This window comes from Nelumbo lutea, chromosome 1 (assembly GCF_056320005.1).
Source record: "Nelumbo lutea isolate HS-2025 chromosome 1, American lotus-T2T, whole genome shotgun sequence".
Lineage (NCBI taxonomy): Eukaryota > Viridiplantae > Streptophyta > Magnoliopsida > Proteales > Nelumbonaceae > Nelumbo > Nelumbo lutea.
Window position 1 is genome coordinate 39,084,739 of NC_142684.1, and position 15,111 is coordinate 39,099,849.

Sequence of the window (15,111 nt, forward strand, 5' to 3'; positions counted from 1 at the left end):
CATATGATGGATCTCCAATCCCATCCCTGCATGGTTTGGCCATCCATATGATGGATCTCCCACCCCTTCAATTCCCTCAACTTGTTTACCTTTTATGTTCCACATCTACTACGGTTATAAACATAGTTAATATTTATGTTCATATCATCAACCAGCTTCCAACAACCTTGATTGCCCATTTGGAGTCTGGTGATTAAAATCTGAATTAATAGACAAGCAGTTCAGAGTGTTTAAAAGTGAAGACCCTCTTTGTTGTTAGTGGCCTTAAATTCTCTGCATATGTTGTTTACAGGTTTATATGATATGACTAGTTCACATAGTGCAAACTGCAGCTAAGTTGAAGTTCTATTTTTGGGATGACGACTGCTTCCATACACCAAAAGATGAATTGTGATTTATTGTGCCACCTTGTCAATTTGTTTTAGTTGATCTAAAACTTGTGCCATGCACTGTTAGATAAAGAATGTCATAGACAAAACCCAACATATGGAAATGGACAGGGTGTTCATAGTGAAAAAAGGATAAGAAGAGATGACTAAGATTGCATGATTGGAAGAATCCTATATTAACAAAGTATGTGGAAATGAAAAGAGAGCTAAAAGTTTCTTTTTCTCAATTCCATGCATCTTCTGTTTTGATGTACATACTTAAACTGAAAATTTGATGGCACACTGGCACCTGAATCTTGGGCTTCAATGTGTGTCACCTCATTGAATTACTCTTGACCATTTCCACTTGTTTCCATTTTGGAGCATCTTGTGTTTTATTATGTACTCAAAACATAGGTCCTGGGTAGTGTTACACAATGCATCAGGTTTGTTATCATCCTATAGCTAGGCGGTTACATTGGTCAAGCTAAAAGCCTAAAACAGTTGGATTGGAAATTTTAGCTGGCAGAACCTTTTCATGGTTTATAGGGCTATAACCTGGTATTGGAAGTATGGAAGTCTTGGTTTTGGAACACAGTAGAGCCTTTTTCCTGAAGTTGACATGACAGAGAAGAGGAACACAAAAGTCCTCAAGGAACTTTCCTTGATACTCAATGACAGTGAGTTTATACATTGTGGCGGGTCTCTCTCATAAAAAGCCTAGCTAGACATACATAACTACCACCATACCAGGTCCTCAGCCAGTGATCCATCCTCAGCCTGTCTTAGGTAAATATGCTCCCACAATGTTCTGCTATTTATGTTAACGACAATACAGAAGAATCACTGACATCCTTTCACCATTGAATGTTCTTTTCTGGAACTACAGTGCAGCCGACAACGATAGACATCCACTCGGGAGGCAGCTAGAAAGCATCTATGCTCTGTACTGATGCACGCTTGCACCCCCAAAAATTTATCCACCAAAAGCAAAGCGCCCAACTCAACTATTTGTCATCTTGTCCTGTCCTTCCATTTTCCAAGTCAAGATGCTTGTCTGGCCTTCATCGTGCTCTCTTAGCAAACAACTAGACAGCAGTGGTGTTTTAATTTGATAAATATAAGAAAACGTTTCAAAATCTGAAATTTGCATCAGTCACAGGCATGCCCAGCAATAAATAATATAGGATTTAAGAACAAGTTGCTTCAGACGGAGTTCTGCATTACCCCCATCTTTCTGTCCTTTGTTGACATTACAAGCTCAGTCCGAGCCCATGGCGAAGCAACATATCATGAATAAGCGAGTAGGTAGAGGCATCGTGCAAGTTTTGGCCCAACTTCCAAATTAGTCCTTTATGATACAACCTGATATGTGAGAACTCACCCCTAAAAGCTAGCTGTTAGAGGGAGGGAACCCAAGCACATATATACCTAATAACATCCCATTCTACCGATGTGGGATACCTCACATTAACATTCCATATTACTAACATGTGGATGGCCGAACCCTACAGGAAAGTTGAGCGAAATTTCAAAATTTTCTCTATCTCCTATTTGGGAATCACATTCCCTATTTTAGAAAATTACATTTTCAATGATCAATCTTGAAACAAATCGGACCAGACCTGAAACCAAAAGGGATGAGAGAGATATACTAGATACGAAGTAACAGTAACTCCCAACGAAGGTGTTCACGCCCAAGGAGAAAACCAAAATCTACTCCCATTGAAGATGACACTGTGTGAGGTGAAGCAGAATCAACAGGACGGCTCTTAAGCAAGAACCGAATTCTTCAACAAGAATGTAGTAAAAGGTTGGTGAGCACAAGTTCAAATTGCCTCTTCTAGCAAGAAGCAATATCAAGAACGATTCTTGGTCACTCCCACAGGTGGAGATCGAACTGGGTAGAGGCGACAAGAACAAGAAGAAAAGAGTAGAAGACAGGAGCAATCAAATTGTGTGTTGTCTTCTCTTTTAATTCAGCAGACTGTGAGTCTATTTGGAGGTCCGTCCTATTTTCCTATTTATAGCCTTAAAGAAATGTTCTTCTAATCTTATTAAGAGTTTCCTAATTTAAATCTTATATTTGAATTTGCACTCTCTTTAAAAGATAAGGATAATCCATTATCTTATCTGCAAATAAAGATCAACCTTCCTAATCAAATTAAGAGTTTCTTGATCCAAACCTTTATTTGGATCTAGACTCTTTGAGTGGATAGTGATAATCCTTTATCCTATCAGCTGATCCAAATCCCAGAACTGCCCCTTATTTAATTAATCTCAGTAATCCAGTTCGAATGGGCTTTAGGCTCATTAAGTCTATGCTCACTTAACCTCTTAACCAGCTACCCAGTTGGTTATCATTGTATGGCATGGGACCCAAACATTAATCTACACATCAGCCACATGGGTTCAGCCCAGCCTTAGTTACAAGACCTGGTCGAATTCACTGTAGGAGACAGTGAACCCCCGAGTCCATCACCATGGGCTCTTAACGGACCCAACATTTACACTAAATGGTCATTGGGTCCAACTACCTTATGAAAATCCAAGGACTGTGGGCAAATGCAAGATTAACTCATCAGTTATTACCCTCAATGGTCTTACACTTAACCTCTCAGTCCATAATAATCAAACGCTGCTTGACAAGAGAGAACATCTCCCTCGACTGCAAGGTGCAGTGCTACACTCTCTACTCACAAGGATCCCGGGAATTAAAACATATATATATATATATATATATATATATATATATATATATATATATATATATATATATGTATATCTTTACATAAATATATTTTGTAAAACAAGTTTCAATGGTTAAAATCAACTGCCGATAGTTTAGGTTTCCATAAGAAACTGCATATCTGATCATTCATTTTGTCCAACAAAGTGGTTGATCTTATCACTATGATCACCCCACTAAGATGAATTCTCGGATTGTCCCAACATACCCAGGTTTTGACCCCCTTGGAGGATCTCACTGATTGACATATCAAAGACAATCCAATATGACACATAGTGTAGTATCATAATCGAGTCTACGGGTCAGGTGTAACATTCTAGTTTTGTCTATCTATCTCCAAGCTCAAGGGTAATACTGGAATTTTGGTCTGATTCAGAGTTTCAAGAAAACCCACACATTGGCATATCAAAGACAATCAAATCTGACACATAGTGCAGTATCATAATCGAGTCTAGGGGTCAGGTGTAACATTCTAGTTTTATCCATCTTTCTCCAAGGTCCAGGGCAATACTGAAATTTTGGTCCAGTTCAAGATTTCAAGAAAACCCACACCGCATGTACCTTAAGTCTCACATTAACAGCTGAGACAAGTCACCCCAACCAACTTGACGGCACATCAGTGTCAACCTTAACAAGATAAATCTTCCCAAATCTATCCAACGACTGTGAAAATTCTAAACTGACACAAGTCACATTAAGTGTCTAATTTAAGGGTATTACACAAAAATACACCACAATGACATGAATCAATTATATACTTTATTCGTTTACAATAATTGTCAAAATGGTACATCAATCTGATTGGAACTAAATGACATATTTGTCTAACACATGCTTTCGCAGTCCTAACACCCACGCAGGCTAACTTTGCACTAGTCTACCTAATCTAGTTCAAACACTGCAATATCGACATCACCACTTGCACTGCACGCTAGCTTTTAGGGGTGAGTTCTATTAAGACACATAACGAATGGTCTCGGAGCCAGACATTCCATCTGGAAAGGAGATGTCAAATCTTGAAGAAAGGATGAACTTCTTGGAGAGAAACCAAAAGGGAGTCATGGCCAAACTAGCAACGATTTTGGAACGTCTAGGTCCTCCACCTCCGGTAGGAGGGAATTCAGAACTGAACATCAATCGATCTATCTCAGAAGGTGCAAGCGGCAGAGGCAAGGAAACGAAAGCCTCTAATAGGACGGGAGGATCGATCGGCACATGGAGACCAAAGTTAGAACTCCCCAAGTTCAGCAAGAAAAATCTCAATTGTTGGTTGGTGCTATTGCAACAATACTTCCCTCCTAAGGCACATATCACAACAAGAAGAGAAATCTTTTTTTTTTTTGAACATTTTATGGCATTTTCTCGTAAAAAACAAATCCCATTTGCTAGTTTCCCTAAAAATTTCTCAATCACCTCCGATACAGGAAGTATGAAAACAAACAGAAATACAAATTAGGGCAAGTAACCATACAAAAACCAAATTCTACTAGAGATCATTTCTTTTTTGATACTGAGCTCCTCCGTTTAACCTCTCTCTCTGCCATCCGAACGCAAAACTCTGCTCCAAGCATCTCATGTATATCAAGATTCAGTGAAGTACTAAAATCAACTGTGTCCGAGATCACTTCAACAGTCAGATTGAAGCCCAACGTAGACAAAACTCTAACAGCATTTGCAAACCTACATATGTTCTGCCTTGTTGCCAAAGGAGTGTAAGTGCTATCTTGTTCTTCAAGATTCATGGATCTTTGATTCGACTGGCTTATCTGTTGTTCAGATTTGTTCTTTTGATCTTCTACCATATTATCCCTGGCTTCTACATGTTCACCTACCCAGATGAATCCATTACATCCAAGAATCAAATCAATTCCGTACTGTTCAAGGTGGTGGAAATGCTGCTTGCGTCTCTTCACTAAATATGGAGGGACTGTCAGCAATTGACCCCTTTCCAACTGCATCATCAATCATAATCGCAATATTAGAAATATCGAAAAAAAGAATTAAAAGCTTTAGATTGCAGAAAAAATACATGTTATCTTTAGGAAACAACTTTTAGAGCTTAGTGCTTTAAAGGCGCAAATTTACACTCGAGGCGCAAGGCAAGCGCCTTATTGAAGCAAAAATACCAAAAAAATCAAAAAATTTGAAAAATGCAAAAAATATTAAACAATATATTAATAAAAATATAAACTTAAATTTTAAAATTAATGTTTTAAAAAACTTATTATCTAAAATTAAAATACATAAACATAAAATGTAAAACATATTCAAATGAAAATTTAAAAATAAAATCAAGCATATAAAACCCACAATCTATTTTTTACCTTAATTGCATTACTTCAAGTAGCTAATGTGATATAAAACATATTACATACCCGATTCTATGAGCCACCTTTGTGCCATGCCCCTCGAGGCAAACCCAAACAAGTCCATGTTATGTTCTTAAATTCTTAATTTTCGCACAAGAAATAATAATTTTATAATTTTAATTGCCTTTTAATAAAATATTTTATTAAAATAAATGAATGAACAACATTTGCAAATAGAGGGTTCTCGGAGCTTCGGTAAAAGATGTTAGACAGTCTTGTATGCCCTTAGCTTCAATCGGATTTGATGTGCTTTGTTATTTAGTGGAAATAAATTAAAGTGCATGTTTGATTCATGTTGTTTGGTATAATTCTGTGTAAGACCCTAAAACTGGACACTTATAGAAACTTGTGTTAATTTTAAATGTTCACAGCCATTGGATAAGTCTGGGGAGATTTATCCTGCCAAGGCTGATACTAGTGTGCCACCAAGTGTTGGGATGGCTTGTTTCGGCCATCAGGGTAAGACCCAATGCACATGCAGTATGGGATTGCTTGAACCCTTGAACCGGACCAAATTTTCAGTATTGCCCTATACCTTGGAGACAGATGGGCAAAACTGAAAGTTACACCTGACCCCTAGACTCGATTATGACACATCACTAGGTGTCGGATCGAGCTGTCTTTGATGTGTCAATCAGTGAGATCCTTAGTGAGGGTCAAAACTTGGACATGTTGGGACAGTCTGAGAATTCATCTAAGTGAATGGTCATAGTGACAGGATCAGCCCCTTTATCGGACAATGATAATGATTGGTAATGCACTCTCTCTGATAGAAACCAAATTGCCAACAGTTGATTTCAATCGTTGGAATTTTGTTTTGCAAAATAAGATATATATATATATATATACGGTTTCAAAAAATTTGCAAAAGGTTTTAATTCCTGGGATCCATGTGAGTAGAGAGTGCGACACTGTTCTTTGCAGCCGAGAGAGAGGTCTTCTCTTGTCGAGCAGTGCTTGATCATTAAGGGCTGAGAGGTTAAGTGCAAAACCATTTAGGATAATAAATGATGGGCTAATCTTGCACCTGCCCACAATCCATGGGTTTTTATAAGATGTCTTGGCCCAGGGACCACTTAATGTAAGTGTTGGGCCCATAGGGTCCATGTGATGGGCTCAAGGGGGTCACTGAGTCTTTCAGTGAATTCGACTGGGCCTTGTAATAAAGGCTGGACCGAACCTATGTGGCTGGTGTGTAGATCAATGCTTAAGTCCCACGTTATACAAAGAAGCCCAACTGGGCAGCAGGTTGGAAACTAGTTAAACACTAAACACTTAATGGGCCAAAAGCCCATTTCGAACTGGGTTGATATGATTATCAGTTCATAGGGTGAATCTGAGATTAGTGTTAGTAAAAGGATTGGATCTTTGACCTTATCCACTCTAAGAGATGAATCTGGTAACCTCCTGATAAGATCAGGAGTTAACTAACTTAATCTGCAGATAGGATTAAGATTAACATCTATCCAAATACTGATTTGGATTGGGATAACTCCCAAAACATTAGGAGGTTTCTTAATCAAGAAGAAATAGGAAAAAACCCTAACAGAAATATCAGATTTCGAGCTAGGGGGTTTGAGTAAGCAAGAAGCACATCCTGCAATCTAAGATTTGATTTCTCACAAACTTTAGAGAGAAGAGACAATTCTGCCCTCTTCGTCCCTAGACTTCTCCTCCTTCAACCGCCACCACTACCTGTTGGAAGATTGGATCTTTGCAGCAACAGGAAGTCAAGAAAACAATTCTTGACAATAATCTTGCAAGAAAGACACTAGGATTCGGTGTTCAAGGTTTCCAGATGGTTCTTGTGAAGAATCCAGTGTGTAAGACGCACCCTGCTGGTTCCGTTCCATCCACAGTTGTGTCATCTTCAACAGAAGCGGATCTTGGTTATTTCTTCGGGTGTGAATACCAACTTTGGGAGATATTATTTCTCCGGATCAGGTATAATCCTTCCTGTTTACTTTTGGTTCAGATCTGATTTGTTTATGATTCAAGTAAAATCCTTGAATAATGTATTCTAAATTTAGGGAATATGATTCCCAGTTAGAATAAGGTAGGAAATTTTTTTTGAAATTCGCCCCCCATTCCGCACCTTTCTTGGCGTCCATTAGATAGATTCTACCATTCTTTCAAAAGAGTGAGGCGTGTGCCTAGGACTTGGGCAAGGCGCCTACCCTAAAATACACCTCGCTTGTGCGCCTAGGCATACCTTTAAATCACTGTTAGAGTTGTAAAAGAGCAAAGCTATTTCTACTCGTTCTTGAAATCATTTTACATCATCCAAGTGCAAGTCTCACTTTAAGCCTCTTGTTAATTAGCTTTTCTTTTAATATAGAAAAGTTGCAAGTCTCATTTTAACCCCTTCCCCGATGACCTGTAAATTCTTGGTCTGTGCATGTGTACAAACATTAGATACCTTTCCATACTTCTGACTTCTTGCCTGTAGGTGTAAACTGCCATCATGCTGGAAACCACGAACCTCTGCCTGAAAAATGAAAATTGATTGAAGCATTAATTAGTTTTCTGCCTGGTATTAAACAGAATGGAAGGGTGAAACATGATTAGGTTTGGATGATAATGAAGATCAATTAGTTTTCTGCCATTCTACCATGTCATAGACACGTGTAAGCTAAAAAGCGAAGTATCTTTGCTAGAAGTAGTGGCACAATTACCCTTTTGCCACTTGCCACTGGTTGCAAGATGCAAGTATACACCTTCATGGTTCATGTACTCATCGACATTTTGTTCACATGCTTTTTTCTTAAGAAACTAGTCTTGTTCAAGATTAAGTTTGTATATCAGACTTCAATGGAGTAACCATAAAATTGGGCCGACAAGTCTGGAAATGGCCCACTCTGTGTGGAGTAAAAAAGAGCCTTAAGGTTAGGTCAGTATCCAGTCCACCCCTCCAGATTCCAAAGAACCCAGATTAGAGGTGATCATTTCTTGGATTGGGCCCAAAACTTACAGACCTGGCCCAGCCTGTAGAACTCACATCCAAGGCTTCCAATCCTTATCCCAAGACATAGGCCCAAAGCTCAAACCGGGTCCATACAGATCCAGGCCCAGGGTCCAGACCAGGTCTGGGCTCTCTCTCATCATAATTCATAGGTACTAAACCAAGCCCCATCCTGGCCTTTCTGAGTCTCAAGTTTACAAAACTAAACATAGATATAAACATGTGGTACACTTGTTCTGGTTTGGAAAATAGTTTTAAATTCAAGATTATGGAACTAAAAGACAAAACCGAGTTGGTTTTGAACTTACGTGGCCATAAGAAAACTTCTTCTGACCCAAACTGAGCCAACCAAATATTTGTGACCGAATTGACTTGTCTGGAGATTCAAATAGTTACAAACTACAAGAATCAAAGCTTCTGATATTTCAAGGCATTTCATTTGCATCTTAGTGGATATGAATCATCCACTAATTGAACCAAATCTCTGATATGACATCATTCTCTTTATGTTCTTTATTACAGAGAGAGAATCAGTGGACTTACACATATGACATCATTCTCTTCAAAAATACTGCGCATGTTCAGTTCGTCAACAGCAGTCCGCCGCCTCTAGCAATCAAAAAGCGAGTGAAACCATGAATAATGAATACAGCTAATAGCTTCCATTCACAATAGAAACTTAACCAAGGAATAAGTGAAATTCCAATTCTCCAATACCGAAAATTTAATGCAAAACAATATACAGAAGCTTTTCTGAAGTGGCATTAGGTTCTACTCCCTGGCTAGATTCATGCAGAAAAAAAAAGTATGAAAATTTGGTTTGTGATCTACTGAAGAACAGGCTCAACATTTAAAGCTATAATTATTTATCAAAAAAAAATGTAAGTGCTATGATGCCTCAATGCTGGTAAATTAACCAGGATGATAAACATTCACAGCATTAATAATAAATCCATAAAACTCCAGCAAGCTAGCTCCACTATTAAGTAATCAATTCCTGGTTCAAACCGAAGTATTTGAATATGCATTTTCGTTGAATATACTAGCTTCCTGTAAAGGTCACTTTGCTTAACCATTTTTTAATCAGTAATGTGCAAAAATTTTATTGATGTTAGAGGGAATATACAGTTATAAAAGAGGAAATATACAGAAGTTTTATTGATTTGATCAGTATCTTTGACGTTCATCAAATTCTAATGGGAGAGAACATGAAAGATGTGTCAGTAGATTCTATTGTTAGAGGCAGGCAGGTTACTGCAAAGTCTCCACTCCATACATAGACTGTCTATTCGGGATCAGGTTCCCTTGGATCAATGGACTATTAATCTCAACTTCGATGGTTGAGTGTTTTATATTGCTTAATTGCAAACTTGAGACCCTTGAGAGTTAGTTTGAATATATAGATGCTAGGGGGAGAGATCATTCCGGTTTATATCTGAACCTATTGACACTGGGAAATCCATTATAGAAGAAAAGGTAAATTACAAAGGCCCCCATGAACTTTCATTTGCAACAAAGACCCCCCTGAATTTTCACTTTTGACAAATACCCCCTTCATTAGAGTTCCATCAGTTAACTTTGAAAAAGATTCTCATTCAGCTGTTTAATATTTTTTAAATCCCAAACCATCCTTTTCTTGTTTATTTGAATGATTTATGATTCAATTAGTTTTCTAAATATAATATTGAAGTCCTCTCAGTTGCTCTAATAGATCCTTGCAGATTTCTGGCTGAATTCAATATTCAGAAAAAATGGTAGAGGTTTTTATCTGATAGGTATAAATTTAAGGTTTCATTTAGTTTTTCTTGGTTTATTGGAGGTAGGAGTGGATAATTTTTATATTTTAAGATGAAGAGTGGCATTCATGTCAGTGAAATGAAACAAAAATTTAAAGAAACTTGTTTTTCTGTTATTGAAATGACCCTTGTTATTTTAGCTGGTTTCATTTTGAGAAAATGGAGGTATTTTTGGGGTCACTTGGGGTTTAAGAGAAAAGGGTAGGAAAAGAAAATAAGGAAAGTTCAGGTGGGTATTTTGGTAATTTAATGCATTCTGCCATCTGACTTAATGGCCAGTGGTATTTGTTATAATGTGAAAGTTCAGGGGGTCTTTGTCACTGACCCCGTAGAAGAAATGTTGTCCCAACCTCAAAGCCTCAGGTTGATGTGCTCCGTGGCATTGTTTTGGGACAGGCTTTGATGATGATGATGATGATGATGATGATGATGATGATGATGACAACAACTAATGCTTTTAATTTTCTTAAAACATCTGCAATTTCAAAAAATTTAGTTCTAGTATGTCCAAATGAAAAAGGCAAATTTGATGCAAAACACCCCTAGAGCGAAATTTTATTGGGTGAGTGAAGATGGTTCAAATCACTCTTAATGGTTGGATGATTTGATGCAGTGTGATCAGAGAATAGGGTAATAAACAAGAATGGTAGGATATGGAAAGAATTTAGAGTACAAAGAAAGAGTGAGCTGAGTCAAACAGCCTTAAACTAGTTTTTGATGCCTCATCTTAAAGCTCCAATTTGAGATTGGAATCTCATTCAGAGTTATTACATCTCTGAGATAGTTGGAGTAAACCACCAAGAAAGTGCATAAAGAAGTCAAATTCTATTTTCTTAATTGACTACTAAAAGAACTAACAAATTTATATAAGTTTTCTTGCTAGTTAAGGGAATTAGTATTGAATCTCAATTACAACTTCCAAGCTAATCTTCCTAGAATACAATTTTAATTCCCAAGACATTTCATTTTTTTTGAAATCTTAGCTAATTTTTCTCATTTAATATCAGTGTTTTAAAAGCGCAAGGGCCAATTTGCGCCTGAGGCACAAGGCGAGGCGCACACCTTTTTAAGAAAGGTGCAAAACTACAAAAAATAAAAAAAAAACTAAAAAATAAAAAAAAGGTCAGAAAATTCAAAAAAAATGCCAAAATTTAAAAATTGCAAAAAAAATATTAAGCATAATGTTAATAAAAAATATAAACATAAATTTTAAAATAAATGTTTTAAAAAACCAATTATCTAAAATTAAAATACATAAAAATAACATGTAAAGCGTATTCAAATGAAAATTTAAAAATAAAAGCAAACATATAAAGCATTTTCAAGCATGTAAAATCTCTTTTTTTCCTTAATTGCATTGCTTCAAGTAGCTAATATGATGTAAAACATATTGCATTCTTGATTCTATGGGTCACCTTTGTACCACGCCCGTCGAGGCAAGCCTGAACAAGTCTATGTTAGGGTTTAAAATTCTTATTTCTCACATGAAAAATAATGATTTTATAACTTTAATTGCCTTTTAAGAAGATATTTTATTGCAATGAATGATTTCACAACTTCGCTCGCTTCGGTGAGCGAGTGAATTGGAGCTTCGAGAACCCCCTATTTGCTAATGTTGTTCGTTCATTCATTGCAATAAAATATCTTCTTAAAAGGCCACTAAAGTTATAAAATCATTGTTTTTCATGTGAGAAATAAGAATTTCAAACCCTAACATAGACTTGTTCGGGCTTGCCTCAAGGGGAGTGGTTGGGGGTCCAGAGGGCAGAGCCCCCAGCCTAGCCGTTGACTAAAAAAAAGGTAAAAAGCGCAAAATTTTAAAAAGGTGCACACCTGGGCTGAAGCGCAAGGCACATTAGGCGCACGCCTAGGTGCACCAGGCGTATGCCTTTTGAAAGGGGTGCGCCTAGGACTTGAGCGAGGCGCATACCCCAAAATGCGCCTCGCCTGTGCGCCTAAGCACGCCTTTTAAATCATATCTCATTGATTCTTTTCAAATAATTGCTCATGAAAGATACATAATCTCATCCATGAAATGAGAACAGACAAGAACAAGCATCACATATAATCCATATTAACAGATACCCATAAGAGACACACAAAGCAACAAAAGAAAATAAGCCCAACATCCATGGCAGTGATGGTCTCTTGAGAGCATAGACGACATCCATGGCAATGACAGCCTTCTGGCGATTGTGCTCAGTGTAGGTAACGGCATCACAAATGACATTTTCAAGGAATATCTTGAGAACCCCATGAGTCTCCTCATAGATGAGGCCACTGATAAGCATGAAACCACCATGTCAAGCCAACCACCGAATGGTAGGCTTGGTGATACCTTGGATGCTATCCCTCAACACTTAGCAATGCCTCCTCACTCCTCCCTTTCCCAATCCTTTACCTCCTTCCCCTCCTCTTGACATTTTCTCCCTTTGCAAATCTTCTCTCCCAAGACATATCTTAGTAGCTAAGTACTTGTCTTTGTAAACTCTAGGTTGGATCTTGTCATTTTCCAAGCTTCATTCAATTCCAAGAAAAACCAATAACAAGGTCCATGCAAGATGCATTCAATTCTTTGTTCATATTTTTATGATTAATTGGTTGGTTGGTCATGGATCTAAGTTTTGAGTATGGTTCACGGAAGATTTGGACATTGTTATATGGATTATGGGTTTAGATTTGCAGATGGTCATGAAAATGTGCTTGGAATTTGGTACTAGCACAAGCTCGAGTATGGTCATGGGTTTGCACCTGTGGCTTTAGACTTTCATCTTCTTATATTCTTCTCCATCATATTAGAAAGGTTCTAGAGCCTTGACTTCCAAAATAGGCTTTAGAGCCTTGACTTCTTGCACCTGTGGTTTACCTCCCTCCACTTATTTGTAATTTTTCTTAATTGAATTCGATAAAGATTTCATTTAATGATCAACAAAAAAAAATCCTAAGGTCTGCTAGCTTCCAAATGGTCTTCTTAGGGGTGGGTTGGGGGAATGATTTGTATTTCTCCAAAACAGTTAGTTATCTTTTTCCACTATCTCCTTGCTATTTCAACTTGCTCCATTAAGGTTTCTTAGTTATTCTTTCTGAAGAATAAAAGAAAATATTTATTGATAAAAATAAAAAAGCAGATTACAGCACTAACAAGGATTTTAAGATAACACCCGAACCCACTATCAATAACAGCAAGGCTTACAATGATGAAAGACTAACCAAAAGAAAGACCGAGAACACCCCCCCCTTCATACATTGGCTAGTCTTCAGTATCAAACATCTCATCATGCCCATCATCGTCCTCATCCCAAACTTTTTCTTCTTTTTGTCCCATATTCTTCTTCGTTTTCTCTTCCCTTTTACTCATTGCAAAAGCTCTTCTAGCAAACTCTTCACCTCCCATATGAATAGCCCTAAACTCTTGCCAAGTCTTACCTCCCCATCCACCAAGGTCTTAATCTCCACTTTCTCCCCCTCCTCGTCAGCTTGTTGAGACAAGGTAAGACTACTATCACCAGCATGGTCTCCCTCATCCTTCTTATCCCCCGAATCTGGTCGAACCTCCAGCTCTTCTTTTGTCAGGGTAGACGTTAATTCCCCTTTGGCAACATGAAGCCCCCCCCCCCCTCATCACCCTATTTCTTAGTTACCCTACATGATTCATTGCAAGGGGTTTGTCTTCTTTTCCTAGTAATAAACTCCTTTTAAGATAACACCCACTATCAACAATAGCAAGGCTTACAATGACGCAAGCAATGATTTAAAAGGCATGCCTAAGCACACAGGCGAGGCGCATTTTAGGGTAGGTGCCTCGCCTAGGTCCTAGGCGCAACCCTTTCAAAAGGTGTGCGCCTGGTACGCCTTGCGCCTCAGCCCAAGCGTGAGCCTTTTGAAAATTTGACACCTTTTCCTTTTTTTTAGTCTAGCGGCTAGCCCGAGGGCTCCACCCCCGTACCCCCGTGCCACGCCCCTCAAGGCCAGCCCAAACGAGTCCATGTTAGGGTCTTAAGTTCTTAGTTTTCACACAAAAAATAATGATTTTATAGCTTTAATTGCTTTTTAAGAAGATATTTTATTAGGATGAATGAATGGACAACATTACCAAATAGGGGGTTCTTGAAGCTCCGGTGAGTGAGTAAAAAGCAGTTAAAGCTATAAAATCATTATTTTTTGTGTGAACATGGACTTGTTTGGGCTTCCTCGAAGGGTGTGGCACAAAGGCAGCTCATAGAATTAGGAATGTAATATGTCACGTTAGCTACATGAAGTAATGTAATTGAGAAAAAAAGAGATTGTGGGTTTTATATGCTTGAAAATGTTTTATATGTTTTATTTCATTTTTAAATTCTCATTTGATTATGCTTTACATATTATGTTTATGTATTTTAATTTTAGATAATAGGTTTTTTAAAACATTTATTTTAAAATTTAAGTTTAGATTTTTATTAATATTATGTTTTATATTTTTTTGCATTTCTTTTGATTTTTTTTGGCATATTATGTTAATGTATTTTTTTATCAATAACTTTGAAAGAATTTCATTAATTAAGATGCTTTAGGATATAACAAGAAGTTGCAAAAGAAATCAGCTTAGTAAGCTGACCCAGGACAAAATTACAAATGTGCCCAAAACATAAATGTTCTTTGAACCCCTTGCTTTGCTAAGCTATCTGCCAAATTGTTGGCAGATCTCCTAACCCCTCCCACCTGAATTGACATGCTCCTTGACATCCATTTAAATCTTCTGAAATCATTCTTCAACAGCCATGTCACCCCTTCCCCTTTCTGCAACCATTTTATCACAGTTTTTGAGTTTCCCTCGATGATCCGTCTATTAATCCCCAACTCTTTAGCCTTCTCAACCCCATATGTTGTA

General features: G+C 37.6%; 1 protein-coding gene across 1 annotated transcript in view; it reads right to left on the reverse strand.

Moving 5' to 3' along the window:
* Nucleotides 1–3,857: 3,857 nt before the first annotated feature.
* Nucleotides 3,858–15,111, reverse strand: part of RRP4 (ribosomal RNA processing 4) — a 33,683-nt gene continuing 22,429 nt past the window's right edge. Inside the window, exons 5-7 of the mRNA XM_088950580.1 lie at nt 8,992–9,057; nt 7,906–7,974; nt 3,858–5,069 (exon numbers count right to left, since the gene is read on the reverse strand). Coding sequence (XP_088806706.1) covers nt 4,611–5,069; nt 7,906–7,974; nt 8,992–9,057 — 594 coding nt within the window. The 3' untranslated portion in view covers nt 3,858–4,610. The remainder of the gene's footprint in view (nt 5,070–7,905; nt 7,975–8,991; nt 9,058–15,111) is intronic.